Source organism: Ambystoma mexicanum, chromosome 12, assembly GCF_040938575.1.
Source record: "Ambystoma mexicanum isolate Mex_15411 chromosome 12, UKY_AmexF1_1, whole genome shotgun sequence".
In the NCBI taxonomy this organism is placed as follows: Eukaryota; Metazoa; Chordata; class Amphibia; order Caudata; family Ambystomatidae; genus Ambystoma; species Ambystoma mexicanum.
The window spans coordinates 1,111,004,323-1,111,022,617 of record NC_090936.1 but is presented as its reverse complement, the minus strand read 5'-3'; the positions used below and the strand labels follow the sequence as shown (position 1 = coordinate 1,111,022,617).

Sequence of the window (18,295 nt, the reverse complement as noted above, 5' to 3'; positions counted from 1 at the left end):
GAAGTCCCTCATTTATTTTTAATTCTATGAAAGGTGCATATATCCACTGTTTTCACTTGCCATTCATCACTAATCTCTTTATCCTTGTCTGAAAACACTTTCTAACTTATTTTTTTCAACTCCCACCTTTTCAATCTGTGTACCATGTTAGGCGCTCCGGGGGCCCCTGGGCAGGGCCAGCGATAGACAAACAAATTCAAACAAATAAATAAATAAATGCTAACTCTGCATAGGCACATCAGAAAGTCCATGCATTTTAATGTAAAGAAGGGCGCTGTATGGTACCTTATATCTTCCATTTCTGTGCAACTCGCTGAACTCGATGCCTTCCAGAAGAATGTCTTTGTGGTCCTAAAGAGAAGAGAGGTTCACCATTACATTCTTTAGAGTTCAGCACTTTGCACAATTTCTGAACCTTAAAACATGCCCATGTCACTCACACATCATCTGATTTTCTAGCATACAGTTTCCCGGCTGCAAGTTCCCCGGTTCTATGTCCTTTCATCATCAGGCATTTCAAAGTCTGCAATTTAAACGTGTATGAAATAGCGAAAAAGTTCATTGAATTTCTTTTTTTGGGGGGGGTTCCCCACCCCCAGGCCCCGCTCCTGCACCTATTTTTAACTATACCCGACCCCCAACCAATTACCTGCCCTTTCCCAACCCCCCAAAAGAATTTGATGAATTTTAACGTTATTTTGTACACGTTTAAATTGCAGGCTTTGAAATGCTTGGCGGTGAAAGGATGTTGTATTATGTTCCCCATATTTTACTTTTTTCCCGCACTTGTCTCCACAGAGAAGGGGTCACCCATACTCCTGTTTTTGCCCCTTGCATCCCCTTACCCCAACAATTCCATATACCATATATATTCCATGCCACCGCTCCTTTTGAGCCGATAGAATTCTTTAATGTTAACCAACTGCATATTCGTAGAAATATACCCAGAAAATATAATTCCTTAACATATATCAAGATACAGACAGGATCCTTCTAAAGCAGGGTTGTCGAAATCCAGGCATCGAGGACCGGATCCATGTTGGGTTTTCAGGATACCCCTCATTAATATTCATGAGATACATTTGCATACAATGATTCTAAATGTATCAATGTTTTTCCTGATGAGTATTAATGAGGGATATCCTGAAAGCCCGTCAGGATCCATGCTCTCGGGGCGTGGAGGTGGACGAACCTGCAAAGCATCATGGTCAGCCATAGTATAAGGTCATCGGCTATTGCTTATTTCCACGTTCCGTAGCTGTGGCATTTGATGTCATATGTTTGATGGCATATGGGACGAGAAAATGGATCCTCACTGATCACAACAGAGGATATATATGGTGCAGCTTCATCTCAGCTGGATCACAAACATGCACAAGGTTTGGTTCAGCAGCATTAGGTTAACCAACAGAAATATTCTTGTACATATACTGAATGGGTTGGTGGCAACATGCTCCATTGCTCAATGCAAAGGTCTTGGACCTGTTCTCGTCATCCATTTTATTATTTGATGCAGCTGAATAGCAACACATGGTGGGTTTGCAAAAGCTGTATAGAACCACGTGTACACTTCGCTTATTACAGTCTAGTTGTGACATCACTACTCACCTTCAGTAGGAAAACAACATAATTCACTAATCAACCGAAATAACATATTGCAGTTGCATTCCAACAATGCCTGCTGCCAGTCAGCAAATGTGTTAAAAGCAACCCCTGAAGCAAAAGTGGCAACTGGCACTTATGCACTTTCAAGAACATTTTCTTTCGCAAGACACTACACAGTGTTTGTCTGATAAGGGGTGATAGTGCAGTCGACGAGGGCCACATGTTGAGAAAGGGTCATTATCCCAAGTGATAATGACCCTTCGCTCGGTCTCTAAAGCTATTGTAATTGTAATTTAATTGTTTATTTGTAAAGCGCTTATACACAAGTGAAGTGCTTCAAAGCGCATCAAGGCGGGAAGAGCACAAGGGACTACAGTCATCATTCTAAGGTCTTGAAGTTTCCGAATTATCTAACAAAAAATAACTAGCATACTAGGTCAGAGGCATTGCTACTAGTGCAAGTGGATGACAGGAGGGAAGGAGAGAAGGGTGTGGGGGGTGGGGAGAAGGAAAGAGCATATAATCAATAAGCTGCCGTACTAGGCCTAACAACTTGTCAGATAGTGCAAGTGTGTGACAAAGAGTAGGGAGAGAAAGGGGGAGAGGGAGAAGGACAAACAGAACAATAAACTACCGTACTAGGCCTGGCGATATTCAGATTGATTGGCGATTGGTCATCTCTAATGCGCCTATGCACAAATGTTTCAGGCGCATCCAAGTTAGGGAGGGAAGACAAAGGGAGGACAGGACAAATGATCTTGCTAGGCCTAGTGCATTTAAGGTCAGGAAGTGGGAGGCAGAGGGAGGGAGAGGGAGGGGGAGGGGAACAAGTGCGCCCAGTCCAGCAGGGGCCTGGCTTAAGTGCAGAGAGGTTGCCCCTCTCATGGAATGTATTCTGAGTGCAGAAGTGCCAAGCAGAGTGCAGAGGCCCGGAGGCAAGTGCAGGACTGGCAGGGCAGCTGGGACCGTGAGGCTCTGGGGGTCCACCAGGCGATCAGTCAGCGAAAATGAGCAGAGGTGGGGAGGAGAACCAAGGGGAGAGAAGAGAAAGGAGGTTAGCAGGGGAGAGGGAGAGATAAAGAGGAAAAGAAGAGGAAGGTCTTGAGGAGTTTCCAGAATTTGAGGAGGTCCGGCTAAAGACGTAGAGAGGCTGGGAGGCTGTTTCAGAGGGAGGCACCTGCAGAGGATAAAAATGTATCCCCAAAACTCTGTTTGTGAAAGCAGCTCAGCGCAGAGAGTTTGAAGAGGTCAAGCGGAGGACTCTAGAAGGTGAGTATTTAGGAAGAGAGCATTGTAGTGCGGGCCATGGCCCCAGAAAGCCTTGTGAACTATGCAGAGGGACTTGAACTTGATCCTTGCCACTACGGGGAGCCAGTGGAGGGATTTCAGAGCCAGAGAGTACTGGCGTAACAGAGGCCCCATCAACCCCCGTGGTGCGCGGGGCCCCGCCACCACATGTCCTGGAAGGGGGGGCCGCCTTGGATTTAAAAAAATAACATTTAAAAAAAAGGTTTTTTGTAGTCACTCTGCCTTCATAAATACAATATTTCTGTTACAACGTATAACGTAATAGAAATAATGTATTCATGAAGGCAGAGTGACTACAAAAAGAAACAATTTATTTTTGTAGTCCGAGGTCTCCCCCCGCTCCATGACATAGAAGCCTCTAGGCTGGAGGCCTCCACGTCATGGGGTCGGGGGAGCTCTATGACTTTAAAAAGAAATAATTTCTTTTTGAAGTCACTCTGCCTTCATAAAGAAATTATTTCCATTATGGTTCGGTCCTTAACGGAAATAATGTCTTTATGAACTCGGAGTGACTTCAGAAAGAAACCCATTTCTTTTTGAAGTAATAGGGCTCCTCTCAACCCAATGACATGTGAGTGTGTGAGTGTATGGTGAAAGGATGCACACTTAAATGTATAGGTGGCTGTCTGTGTGAGTGCATGATGAAAAGGTGTAAAATTGAATGCATGTGTTACTGGGTGTGCATGTGGAGTGTATGGTGAAAGAGTGCACACTTAAATGTATGGGTGGCTGCCTAGGTGTGCCTGGTTGAAGAAAGGGTGCATACTTAAATGTATAGGTATCTGTGTAAGTGATTTCAACCCGGCAATCCGCCTAAGTCAATGCCTAGCGTGTGATGCAAAGCTGAAACCCTTACTTATTTATTTATGTCTGTAACTTCTTTTATTTCTGAACGATGTACCACTCATATCACGCCCCTCTCTTTGAATATCCCCCGGTCACACTGAACCAGGAAGCAGGCTGGTTTCCAAAGTTAAAAATATTATTTTATGGATTTCACAATATATATATGACACTAGGTTAATGGTTATACAATGATCACCAATGGGGTGATGTCACACTAACAATCTCTTTAATCTCAAGGAGTAATGATAGGAGAAATAATGCAACACAGAGATAATACTTTTGTGTGGGTTCAATCAAAATGCAATGTGATTACTCTTTCTCCCTGCACACTACTCAATCCCCCCCAATATACAATATAAAGAGATGGAAGGAGAGAAAACAGCTTTCAGGAATACAGACTTCAACAAAATAGTATCAATCCCAATTTCCCCCAGCAAACACAGAGAGAGAAACAGGAATGATTGCAAACTTGTCAAAAATGGTTTTAAAGTTGGCTTTGCATGAATGGTAAAAACACTGAAAATGGATTTAATTACCTGAAATTGTTTCAATACTAGTGGGAGCTGCTTTGTATGGTATCGGACAAACGCTAGCAATGATTATAGAGTAATTAGCAAGTAAAAAACTTAATTTTGAGGTTGGGTGCACTGAACAGCTATTTCACACATTATAGATTTGAGCCAAATTAAAAATTCACAGCAAACTTTTCTGCGCGCTGTAAGCGCGATTGCGGAAAAACTATAAGGATTAGAAAGTGCTTTAAGAATCAACAAAAATGTCTCTTCCTGCCTCCAAGGTTTCTGATGGCTCAAGAGCAACCCCCGCCTTCTTCCTCTCCCCAGGGCTACTGTTTACACTTGCAATCTGCATATCCTTTCAGCCAAGGAAGTCCTTTGTCTCTCCCAGGAGCAGCAGCCCAAATCTCCTCCCCTCTTCATCAACACCTGAATGTGATTTCCTGGCTTTTGGTGGGAAGCAGGAGAGGTGTCTTTTGTTGGGGCAAGCTGGGGAATTTGCTTTGTAGTGTTTTGGGCTTGCATCAGGTTTTTTTATTTTTTTTAAAACAATTTTATTAATTTTATTCAAACAACAAATAACAAACCAAACTAAACTTACAGTGGATACATACCTTGCTCACAAATACACATACATTGTTACATTTGCGCCCACTGTATTTGCCGTCCTTCCCCCCTCCCGAGCCTACTTTCTCCCATTGCTAGTCTCCACCTCTTGTGGTGGGGAGTCCTCTTCTGCCACGCTTATTGAGTCATCATCACTTGGTCCATCATACGAAGGCCCAAACAGTTCTGCTATTAGTTGTCTCCAACCCGCTAGGGCTCCACCTTCGCCCTCTATGTCCCCTTTACATGCTTCCTGCCATGCCACTGTTTCTGCCTCTGCCCACTTCTGCAAGTCCCTCCACCACGTCTCCACTTTGGGCTTATGACATGCTTTCCATCCCTTCACAATCCTTCTCTTCGCCAGAACATACGCCAGATCTTTCAATTTGCTTACATGTTTAAGCTTCCGCGATCTGGGGAACCCTCCCAACAAACAAGCCCACACAGTATCCACCTTCATACAGATTCCCTTGTCTTCCATTTTCTGTGCTATGTCTCTCCAATATTTCGCTATCAGTGGGCATGCCCAGAACATATGTATCATTCCTGCATTTTCCTCATTATATTTGGGACACACTTGGCTTCCGGCGTTCTTAAATTTGGCTATCTTTAGTGGCGTCAGGTATGCTCTGTGAGTTATATACAACTGTATCCGTTTGCAGCCTAGCATTTCTCGATACTTTTTTTATGATACCCTTGAGCCCTTTCCCACATCCCGTCACTCATCAGGTCCCCTACCTCTTCCTCCCAGTCCAGTCTAAGTTGCACCACTTCCTTACCCACTTGAGTCATCATCATCTCGTACACTCTAGACGTTTCATGCCCCCCTTCTGCTATATCATATATCATATCTAGTGTGGTGTCCAGTTCCTCTGCTAGTTCCACCTCGGACCAGGTATCTTTAATTCGTTGCACCATCCCATGATACGTAATATATTGCCCAGCACTCAACCCCGTTTATTCCACCAGCTCCTCAAATTCCAATATTTTCCCTTCTTGCCACACGTCCCCCAACGTTGCTATTCCCACCGGTTCCCAGTACTTCCTAATCATTAACCTTAGTTGCTTTTCTGTTCCTATCACTGTAACCAATGGGATTTGCGAGGAGCACAGGGCCGGTTTGTCCATCAACCGGCATGCCCTCTACCACATCCCCCACTCAAGACCCAACATCCCCGGACACCTCTCAACTCCCACTTGGGTAACCATATCATTTCTCTCAGAAAATATGGGGCGCAATCTCCTTGATGCAGCCTATGCTCTAAGGTAGGCTCCGCAGCGAGGCAATTGGCTACATGTTGCAATTGACTCGCTACATAATATACTTCCCAGTTTGGTAATTTAATGCCCCCTTTCTCATCCAGATTTTGGAGTTTCCACAGGGCTACCCTGTTCCTCATCTCGTGCCATAGGAATTCCCTGCATATGCTGTCCAACCTAGTAAAGAATTTCCGGGGTATGGAGTATGGGATGTTCGCGAAGCAATGCAACAGTCTGGGCAATGCCACCATCTTGAGCATCGCCCCTTGCCCCATCATTGCCAAGGGGAGTTTCGCCCAGAACTTCATGCTGTTTTCCAGTTTCTTAACCGTTCTTTCTGTATTATGCCTGTGTTCAGCTTCTACTGTATGGTATATGTCTACCCCAAGATATCTTAAGGTTGTTACCTCCTACGGTATCTGTAGAACTGGCAAATTCTCCACCGAGAGCCCTCTATATCTACCCAGCGGGAACACACAGGATTTACTGGGGTTCACAGCTATACCAGAAAGTTCTGCAAACCTCTTCATCACTTCCAACATATACTGAAGATTCTCCTCTGGGTAGCGCAAATACAATAACATATTATCTGCGTATAGTGAAATTAAATGTGATGTTTCCCCGACGACAATGCCTATTGCATCATATTGCTGCCTTAAATAAATCGCCAGAGGCTCCAAAGCCAGGATATACAACATGGGGGACCAGGGGCATCCCTGTCTGGTTCCTCGACCAAGTTGCCACCTTTCAGAGATCACAGTTCCTGTCTTCACTCTCGCTAGTGGCACACTATATAGGAGTTCTACCCAGTGAAGATATCCTGGCCCCATACCGTAATTGGCTAGGGCCGCCTTCAACCAGGGCCACTTGACCGAGTCAAATGCCTTGATCGCATCCAGTGATACTATCGCCATTTTGCTTGTATCTCCTCCAGTATGTTCAACCACTCGATGGAGTCACCTCAAATTATTTGAGATATTTCTATTTGGGACATATCCTGTCTGATCAGGGTATTAATTTATTGATGACCTTCTTTAGTCTGTTTGCTAGAACCGCTGTTAGAATCTTACTATCTTGGTTCAACATTGATAGGGGCCTATAGGATCCGCAGTCACTACCAGGCCTATTGGGCTTGGGGAGTGGTATGATAACCGCTTCACGCAATGATTCCGGTAGTCTCCCAACTTCATATGCTTCATTAAGCATCTCCAGCAGTGGGGGGAGTATCTCTACTTTATATGCCTTATAAAATTCGCTTGGGAGTCCGTCGGTTCCCGGATTTTACACGTGGGCAGCTGCCTCACCACTTCTTCTAGCTCCTCTAGGGTGATCGGGGCATCTAGCTCCTCCCTCTCCTCTACACTAATTTGGGGTAGTCCAATATCTTCCAATATGTCTCCTATTTCCCCCCTGTTGCTCCCTGTCTCATCCCCATACAAGCGTTTATAATATTCTGCAAATTCTTGATTAACCCCCTCTTGCGTATCCACTATGTCGCCATTGTCTTTCACTATTGTTCTGATTGGGGGCCTAGGGGTCTCATTTTTGTAGAGCCACGCAAGGAGTCTTCCTGGTTTGTCGCCTCCAGCATGTTGTCTTTCTATGTACTTTTTATAGTTAAGATTACATAATCTCTCCCAATATCCTGCACATTTCTGCTGCAGGCCCAGTGCCATTTCTGTATCTGCCTTAATGTTACTGTCCCGTTCCAATACCCTTTCCAGTTCCTTTTCAGAGTCCTGCAATTCGGTCAGAAACCCATTCTGCAGCCCTTTAGACTTGGCTATGGCAATTCCCCTCACTACTACTTTAAAGGCTTCCCAGAGTGTGCCCGCTGTCTTAACACTGCCAGTATTTATCTCGAAATAGCTTATTATTTCCTCTCGCGTATCCTCCCTGAATACGCTATCTTTAAGCGCTTCTGCACGCAATCGCCATGTGGGTATCCTCCCCCTCAGGGGTCGGTATTGCCACACTAGCATCAGTGGCGAGTGGTCTGAGAGGACTCTAGCTTTATATTCCGCCTGCGGTATTTCGGTCAGTAATTCAAACACATAGTCCAGTCTTGTATATAGGCCCTGTGGGGCTGCATAGTGTGAATATTGTCTATCCTGCGGATGACGTATTCTCCATACATCTGTCAGCCCAAAATCCGCCAATAGTGCATGCAGTGCCTTTGCGGCCGGGGTGGGTCTAACTATTTTAGTGTCTGATCTGTCTATGTTGGGGTTCAGTACACAATTTAAATCTCCCCCCCCCCACAATATAGCTCCCCCCACACTTCCACTGAGTTTGCTATACAGGGTCCTAAAACACGCAGCCATATCCTGGTTTGGGGTGTAAGTATTTACAATGCAGGTCTCTCTATTTTCCACCATCCCTTTCATGATCACCATCCTACCATCCGCCTCTACCAGCGAGCTCAACAACTGGAATGGAACATGTGGGGCCACCCATGTGATTACCCCTCTTGCATAGGCAGAATATGTTGCCCCTACTACTGTTCCTCTCCACTTTTTCCGTATCACTTCCAGTTTATCTTGCGTTAAATGAGTTTCTTGAAACAGGGCTATATCCACTTTCTGTCTGCGCAGGTACATCATTACCTTGTTCCGCTTCAGATAACTATTTAGCCCCCTGACGTTCCAAGTGACTATCTTAAGGTCTCCCATGGTTCGTCTCGTGTTCTCTGGGGTGTAGGCTCACCCCATAACTCGTCCCCAACTATAACAAACCACAGCACACAACCCCTCCCCTCCTCCCTCCCCACCTTACCCCAACCCCAACAGTTGCCCAGCTCCATCCCTGGATCTCAGGCTCCCCCGCGTTTGGGCCTACCCTGGAACCCCGGGCAAGACCCCAGCAGGGTGTCACCGCACTATCGGCGACCTAACTAAAATCTAAATGGGGGATGTATAGGTTGGTCCTGCAAGATTCCTTAGCAAAGTTATGATCGCAATATTTGCGGATCATGTGTTTCCCCCAGCTTGGTCACACCATTTAGCAAGCTACTTCAGTGACTATAATCAAGTCCCATAGTCTTAAATTCTGACACCCCCCGGTGCCCCTCTCGCTCATCACTTATCTGCTCCACCTCCTTCTCCCGTCCGAACCTCCGACTCCTGGGGGCAACCCTGCGTGTCGAGCCATCCCATAGCTTCTTCCGGAGTTTCAAAAAACAAAGTTCTGTGCTTGTGGAAAACCTTTAGCTTAGCCGGGTAAAGCAACATGTACTTATGTCTCGCTTCTCGCAATCTTCTCTTGACTGCCCCAAAGTTCATTCTGCTCCGCTGCACCATCAGGGTATAATCCGGGTAAGCCGTTATGTTTGCCGACCCTCTTTGTATTGTCCCACCTTTGCGGAAGTGTTCCAGGATCCTTTCTCGATCCCTGTAGTTAAGTATCTTGGCGATCACCGGCCTAGGTGGGCTTCCTGGCGGTGGTTTCCTCGTTAGGGCCCTATGTGCCCTTTCCACCGCAAACCCCTGAGACAGCACTCCTCCAGTGATTCCCTGTAACAACATTGTTTCAATGAACTCCGTGGGGTTATGGCCTTCTGCTCTTTCCGGCAGTCCAACAATACGGATATTATTCCTCCGGGCTCGTCCTTCCGCCTCCTCCGCTCTGTTCTCTAAATTGCCCACAACTCGCTGTACCAGGGTGTGAAGCTCCAACCGGTGGGAAGCACAGTCCGCCGTGTTCGGGCCCATCTCCTTCTCGAGGTTCTCCGTGCGCTCCGCCAGAGACCTAACGTCTTGCCGTAGTAGATTCACGTCCTCTTGCACCGCCCCAACCTGGAGCTCCAGCGCTGTTTTCAGTTCTGTCACAGCCAGTTCAAGCTTGGTCTCCCAAGCCACCTTCAGATCGGAGATTGCATCAAGGACCTCCTGGTTCGTGCCCATGGTGTCACTGCTCCCAACTTGGGCTCCGTCTTTGCTCCTGGCTCCTTCCGGGCCAGGGCGGCGTCTTAGTGTATTCGTCTAATGTGGGCTGCTTACCCTTCAGTCTTGGGGGTTTGTTAGACATAGCGCCGTGACTATGAGTCGTGGGTCAGCCCCTTCACCCGGGGTCTTCAGTAGCAATGGAACTCTTGCCTCACGCTCTATGTGCTGATCTTCAGGGGCCCTGCTACAACGTCCGCATCATGCTGCTCCAGCCCCGGGTGCTCCCGACCCGCCCCCTGGGTTTCGCTGATTATGTGCCACGGAGGCGGCCCTTTGTCCTGCGGGACCCAGCCACCTCTTTGTCCCCGAGATCGCACTCGATGGAAGCGATCCATCGCTTCTGCCATGTGCGCACTAACCGGAAGACCCTGCCTTACCCAGTCGTTGGGGTGCCGCTCACCGCCTTAATAGTTCACACAGGCACTCGCGATCGATGTGCCTCCTCTGTTCATCAAGGTCCTCGGCTGTGTTGGCCGGGGACCCTCTTTCACTGCAGCCACCCGGACTGGGCAATGTAATAATTATTTCGTTGCGCTAGCGATCCGCCTCTGTTGTTGTTGAACGGAGACAGCTCTTCCACACAGTGGTGCGCCCCTCGGATTCTCTTTGTTCTCGGCCGCGGCCATGTTGATGTCCCTTTCGCGTCCGGCCTCTCGATACAAAGTATCAATCCGACTATTCCTCCGCTATAAACGTGCAGCCAGCCTCCTTATGCTCTGCTCTGTTCCTTCCCATGCCTGTACATACGTTTTGGGCTGCTGCTGATCAAAAAAATATGCGTTTCTTGGTCGGATCAAGTAGTCAGATCACGGAGCTCACAGGGTTCCCAGCCTATTCCATGGCTGCCAAGCCACGCCCCCCCGGCTTGCATCAGGTTACTTTAAAACTAATTTTGTTACATTTTTCTTTGATGAAAATAAACTTACAATTTTAAAACAGGCAAACAGACCTCTACTTCCAGTCTTTAAAACATAGAGATTAAATAGTTGCAACCTATATTACTTTTGATAGCAGGTCACTTAATTCCAACCATTTGATTTTAACTGCACAAGTTTAAGCTTCTAATGCAATTAAAGGACAGCTGTCATACAGGCGGCCGGAGGTACTGCACCCATATTTTGACAGATTTTCACAGGCAAGCACACTTTTTAATGTGGATATTCTGATGATAGATTCTGCTTTTCCTGACATTGTGTGCTCATGTTGCTCCCTTAAATGAAGTGACGGGTAACACCCAGCAAGGACGTTGGATATTTTCTGATGTTTGGAACCATGATTTTGTATTTTCAGCAGCCAAGGAAAAAAGGATTTCAGAGCACTTCTGGGTTTCCTTGCAATGAAGCACTGCCTTTCATGCAGTTTCCATGTTCACACGGTGAGCGCCCAGTGACAGGTTTCAGCAGTGTGGTCTCCTTCCACTACTGACACAGGCAAAGTAGATCGGGCAGCCATCTTTTCCGGTTTCAAAACGCAATTTTCATAGGTTTTGGCACGCATAGGACTTTTGCAACCATTTTGCTGATTCTGGTGCCTCCAGCACACAGGGATGTTGCAGGGCAGAGCCTAGTGGGTCAATACATCCCACAGCTGCCTGTGTGAGTGTATGGTGAAAGGGTGTACAATTAAATGTATGGGTTACTGGGGGTGCGTGTGGAGTGTATGGTGAAAGGGTGCACACTTAAATGTATAGGTGGCTGCCTGTGTGAGTGTATGGTGAAAGGGTGTACAATTAAATGTATGCATTACTGGGTGTGTGTTTGGAGTGTATGGTGAAAGGGTGCACACTTAAATGTATGGGTGGCTGCCTAGGTGTGCCTGATTGATGAAAGAGTGCACACTTAAATGTATAGATGGTTGCCTGTGTGAGTGTATGGTGAAAGGGTGCACACTTAAATGTATAGTTGTCTGCCTGTGTGAGTCTATGGCTATGTTTGATGCACTAGAGGTGTCACTGTGGCATTAAGAGCCAGATTAAATGAAATTAACTGGGTGTGGGACTGTAGCATTGAAAGCTTGGCTCTGTTAAATGTTCTGGATGTGTGCCAGCATAATTCGGAACTTGGATATAATCAGTATACTGGTTGTGTAACTTAAGCATTGATAGCTTCGCTTTGTCAAATGCGCCGAGTATGTCACAGTAATATTAAGAGCCTGGCTATATTAAAATTACTGGATGTATGACATATGGATTAAAGGCCTGGCTATAGACTTCAGCATTAGGAGCCTGGCTATAGACACTGTACTGGATGTGTGACTCCAGCATTAGGAGCCTGGCTATAGACACTGTGCTGGGTGTGTGACTCCAGCATTAGGAGCCTGGCTATAGACACTGTGCTGGGTGTGTGACTCCAGCATTAGGTGCCTGGCTACAGACACTGTGCTGGGTGCGTGACTCCAGCATTAGGAGCCTGGCTACAGACACTGTACTGGATGTGTGACTCCAGCATTAGGAGCCTGGCTACAGACACTGTACTGGGTGTGTGACTCCAGCATTAGGAGCCTGGCTATAGACACTGTGCTGGGTGTGTGACTCCAGCATTAGGAGCCTGGCTATAGACACCGGATGCGTACATTTAGCTGGAGATATTCTGACTGTCTAACTGTGTAACCCTTAGCGCTCTCAGTTGATGAAAGTACTGATTGGCTAACAATGGCTGGCTCTGACTGCAACATTTGGGGCCTGATTCGTGGAATGTTTAGCACAGTGTAAAGTGGCTTTGCACTGCCAAGCAACCCCCTGATTCACAGAGTGGTGCACAGTGTATTTCTGCAGTGTAATGTGTCTTTTACTGGTGCAAAAGTTGTGCAGTCACTTTGCACTGCAAAAATACACTTTGCACAACTCCATGAATCAGGGTGTTTGTTGGCAGTGCAAAGTCATTTTGCACCATGATAATAATTCTATGAATCAGGACTTAAGCGTTAGAGACGGTTCTTTGTAATTGCTGCATTAGGAACATGGCAGCATCATGTATATTCTGATGGAAGCCTTCAGGTCGCTGCAGAATTACATTGACTCATTTTAACTGCAGTGCATTTGTGACTGAAATGTTGAGGGTTTTCCACCATTTCAGTAGATATGCAGTGCATGTGTGATTGGGATGTTGAGAGATAGCTGGCATTACAGTAGATATGCAGTGCATATGTGACTGAAATGTTGAGAACTTACCAATATTACGGATAATATGCAGTGCATTAGGGATCTAAATGTTGAGGGGTTTCCAGCATTTCAGTAGATGTGCCGTTCATGTGTGACTGAAATGTTGAGGGCTCGTCAGCATTATCATAGGTATGCAGTGCATGAGTGACTGAAACGTTAAGAGCTCGCCGCATTACAGTGGATATGCAGTGCATTTGTGACTGAAATGTTGAGGGTTTGTCAGCATTGCTGTAGGTATGCACTGCATGTGCAACTGAAACCTTAAGAGCTTGCCAGCATTTCAGTAGATGTGAATGTGGGATTGAGATGTTGAGAGCTTACTAATATTAACGTTGATATGCATTTCCTTTGTGATTGAAATATTGAGGGTTTTTCAGCATTTTTGTAGATGTGCAGTGCATGTGTGTCTGAAATGTTGAGGGTTTGGCATGACCTAATCACCGAACAAAACCTTGACCTATGGATAATCACAGAAACTTGGCTTCACCAATGCTCAGGACCTTTACTAGCCATTGCCATACCACCTGACTATAGCGTTTTCAGAACGGACAGAATGCATACCACAGGAGGTGGCGTAGCCATTATAGCGAGGAGTAACCTCCAACTCAGATCAAGTCCCATTGAAGATATCGCAGGTTACGAAATTATACTAGTCAAACTTGCCGTGAATGCGAAAAACCCACAATTAATATTGTAGTGATATATAGACCTCCCAGTTCTAATAGCCACCCTGAAACAGATATCCCATTACTCCTTAAACCCCTCATCAAACCCAACACGAAATGCATTGTCCTTGGAGACTTAAATCTAGGGTTCAACGATGACCAAGACCACAAAGCTGAGATCCTAATCTCAACACTCTAAGACATGAACTTTACCCAGCTAGTGAATGCCCCCACACACGCCAAGGGTAGAATCCTGGACTGGGTACTGTCTCTTAACACCAAACTGATCATAGACTCTATCACCCCCTTTGATTGGACTGACCACTTCTGCATCAAGTTCACCCTCATGAGTGATGAACCTCGTCCCCCTAAAACCATAAAAGTGGACACCTTCGAAGCTAGAAATCACAGTAAGCTTACGGTCGAGAAATTCACCCACACCCTCAACAAATTTCTTGAAACTAAATCAGTCACTAGCAATGACCCGAGTATCATTGCTAATTACTATCATAAATGTCTCACACTTACTATTGACGAAGTAGCGCCTATTTTAACCAAAACTCGCCGAACCGACAAAAAGAACCACTTCTGGTTTGACGAAGAACTAGTGTCCCTGAGAAGAACCAAACGCTCCTTTGAACATGCCTATGTCAAACATACCACTCCTGACTCCGCTAAAGCCTTCAAGGACGCTAACAAAAGTTACAAAACCGCTGTCATCTCCCATAAATCTAGCGCGTACAACACACATATCAGCAATGCCTCATCAGATTCGAAAGAACTCTTCACTATTCTTAGAGAATTAGAAAATCCCATTGCTATCACAACCCCTAACTACTAAGGAATGGTGCACCACCATTTAAGACACACTCTGCCAAAATTGCTCTGTTACAAAACAGAATTTCCACCAAAAGACAGTTACTAGCAGATAAAAACGCCCCTATCAATAACCTCCCTGCCCCCAACCCCCCATTGAAAACCCTACAACCCAATTCCACTTCACCCCGGTCACCCAAGAACTCGTGCTTGACACTATCTCCAAATTAAATGCCTCTAACTGCAAAGGAGACAGCGTCCCATCTAAATAAGTGAAAGACTGTGCATCCACCCTCACCCCTACCATTACCAACTTCATTGATGCTTCCTTCAACACGAACTCAGTCCCAGCCAGCATCAAAGAAGCCTGGCTTACCCCTCTGCTACAAAAACCAACACTAGACCCCACAGTACCCACCAATTATCGACCAATAACAACGGTCCCTTTTCTTCTTAAACTCATAGACAAAATAGCATACACACAAATTCAATCACATCTCGAACAGAACCAACTACTAGGAACCAGACAATCAGGTTTCAGGCCCAAATATAGCACGGAAACAGCCCTCCTGGATCTCAGTATCCACATGGACACTATCAGAGATTCAGGGAAACTCTGTATCCTTTTGCTGTTAGATCTATCGGCAGCATTTGATGTAGTAGATCACAACAAACTATGCACTTCACTAGCCAATGATTTCAACTTCTCTAATGATGCCACTATGTGGGTGAAATCTTTTCTTGCTGAACGTACCTCTAGAGTTGCTTTAGGCAAGGAAGTTGCTGATCCCATCCCAGTACCCATAGGAGTACCACAGGGCTCATGCCTCTCCCCAACTCTCTATAATACCTACACAAAGCTCCTGATCTTGGCTCTTGACAATATGGGTGTCATCTACACCAACTTTGCAGCTGCCACCCAGATCCTCATACCCATGACAGGGGACTACGACCAGGACACCTTAACCATCAGCAAAATATATTTCATCATCCAAAAGTGGATGGCCCCAAACAGCCTATGTTTTAACGATGAGAAGACAGAAGTTCTCATCGTGGGATCACCATCTAAAATAGCGGCCTTGCACCTGGATTACACCTCCATCAACATTGACGCCACCCTGATTCCTTAACATATCAGTACGCTCTCATCTACCACGGCCTACACCTTCAAACTGATAGCACTAAGTCCGAAATTCTTGACCCAAAACAACTGCCTCTCCTTGGCCAGAGCCTTGGTATTATCCAAGCTGGACCATTGCAACATGTTGCTACTAGGGACCTCCAACACCAACCTCAGCAAATTGCAACTCTTGCAAAACAAAGCCTTAAGGGCAGCGTTAGGGATAATAAAAAGTCTGACCACATCTCCAAAATCAGGAAGGATGCCCACTGGCTACCTATCAAACACAGCATTATCTTTAAAACTCTCTGCATTACTTATAAATGCCTGGCCAAAAAAGCTCCAACCTATCTTAACAACGCCGTACAGAAAAAAGAAAACATGAGAACACTGAGATCTAAAGAGTGCTAGTGCAACCCATACCTGTTTAAACCTGCATATCAATGATCTGCTGACTGTAAATATGTTCTGTATGCTCTTCCTCTTTTTTTTATCAAATGTTAATTACTTCTGTACGCTCTGCTTTCTTTTCGCTTATTCAAATGTATGACCAATCACCAAGCTGTCTGTAACCTCGTCGTGATACCTCAGGGTCTGGGCGTGTAACAAATTAAATAAATAAATAAGTAAAATAAAATTGCCATAGGTATGCTGTGCATGTGTGACTGAAACCTTGAGAGCTCTCCAGCATTTCAGTAGATGTGCAGTGCATGTGTGACGGAAACATTGAGAGTTCTCCAGCTCTCCAGGCTGGGTCAGACCTGTCGGGCACAGCGGCTCCGGCAGAGAGACTTCTAGTGTGCCGGTCAGCAAACAAGGGTGCCGGTGAGCTAACCGGCACCCTTGTTTCCAGACCGGCAAACATGTCATGAGGCCAATTTATGGGAAAGAGTAGGGTCACCATCAGTCACACTGAAGCCATATACAGACTCTGCATCCAGATGAACCAGATGAAGCCATATTACATGGAGAGGGTGGACTGTGGAATCCGAACACTAGGACAGGTGCGGAAAAGGGCAGATGTTCCAAATCTGCAGGAAGAGTTTGATTTGCCCACCTTAGAAAATGAAGGAGTTTATGGCGGTATTGCAGCAAGGAGCCCAAGCCGCCTGATAGACTGACAGCTTCTCCCGAAGATTTGTACTAAAAAAGAGTGTGCAAAGAGGTCCGCATGTGAGACTGTTCTGGACACCGGCCTGTCAGGGGATCTCTAAACATGAGGCAATCTTTGTTTGGAAGGTGGTGACCAAGGCCATGCCAAGGAAGCTGATACCGAAGCATAGGGAAGGGGCCAGGAAGGTCAAGCCGGAAGACTGGCTTCAGGTTGTCCATCAACTAGCGGCACTGGAAAGATGTTCTCTCACACTGGAGCCCCAAGCTATTTAAACCTATATGAACCCATACAAACGAATATGGCTTGGCCCTTGTGAGTTTGCCCATCCCTCCCCCAGTGCCCTTCTGTGCCTTCTGTGAGCGCCCTTTGCTATGTGTTTGTGCTGTTTTTTTACCCTGGACTCTATGACATGAATTGTAACACGGTCTTGTGGGTTATGGTGATCTCAAAAAGACACGATACAGGGTTAAAAAAGATATATTGACTGTGCGACGAGGTAACATGGACGGGTCTCCAGGCTCAGCTGTGTTGGGTTCATGTTACTATTTCTGTGCAAGTGTTTTAATGATGAGATATGTTGAATGTTCTCAATAACACTACAGTATTATTTCGGTGTTTGTCCCCTACCAAACAAATGTCCATACATTATTAGTAACACATGTATCCATTGATTAAGTGCTTATAGAAGCGACAAGCCACCTTGATGTAAAGTGTGTGCTTTATAGATAAATAAACATTGAGCCACACTGGTCCCTCTGGAATACACCTCCTTTAATTAATTCTAAAAATGCTAATGATTTTAGCAAGACACTTTTCTTCATAGGGGACAGTAGGTTACAATCAAGCTTCTGCTGTGTAAAATTGAAGACCTGAAATAGACAACAGACTTTCCAGTAAGGGTTTTTGAACTTCTATTTAGCAGAAACTGAATGCATTATTATTATTACTAATTTATATAGCGCTTCTTGGACTCCTCCAGCATCCAAGCGCTGTACCGGTTATCAGACCCATGCTGCATGTCATCATCCATGTGCCAAGATGTGCAATGCACCCGAGCTGTCCTCCGAGCTATTTCCCCATACGCGGCCGGGCGACCCAATCCACTGCCTGTTATAATCCAGTGGGGTTTTCAGGATGACCAGGACAAGCAAATGATATCTCTGGAAATGCGTTGCAATAACATAGCGTTCATATGCTTTGTGGCTGCCCTAAAACCCGGACTGGATTTGATCATCAGTGGCCAGGTTAACTCAAAACACCTTATACGAATAAGTGAGTTCATGATTATTTGTATTATTGTCATTTATGTTCTATTATCAATTCCACTGCCGCTCTA

The 18,295-nt window shown here is 45.7% G+C and overlaps 1 protein-coding gene across 1 annotated transcript in view; it reads right to left on the bottom strand.

The window, feature by feature from the left end:
• ITIH2 (inter-alpha-trypsin inhibitor heavy chain 2) overlaps positions 1 to 18,295 on the bottom strand; it is a 149,254-nt gene that overhangs the window by 127,700 nt on the left and 3,259 nt on the right. Inside the window, exon 2 of the mRNA XM_069629675.1 lies at positions 286 to 351. Coding sequence (XP_069485776.1) covers positions 286 to 351 — 66 coding nt within the window. The remainder of the gene's footprint in view (positions 1 to 285; positions 352 to 18,295) is intronic.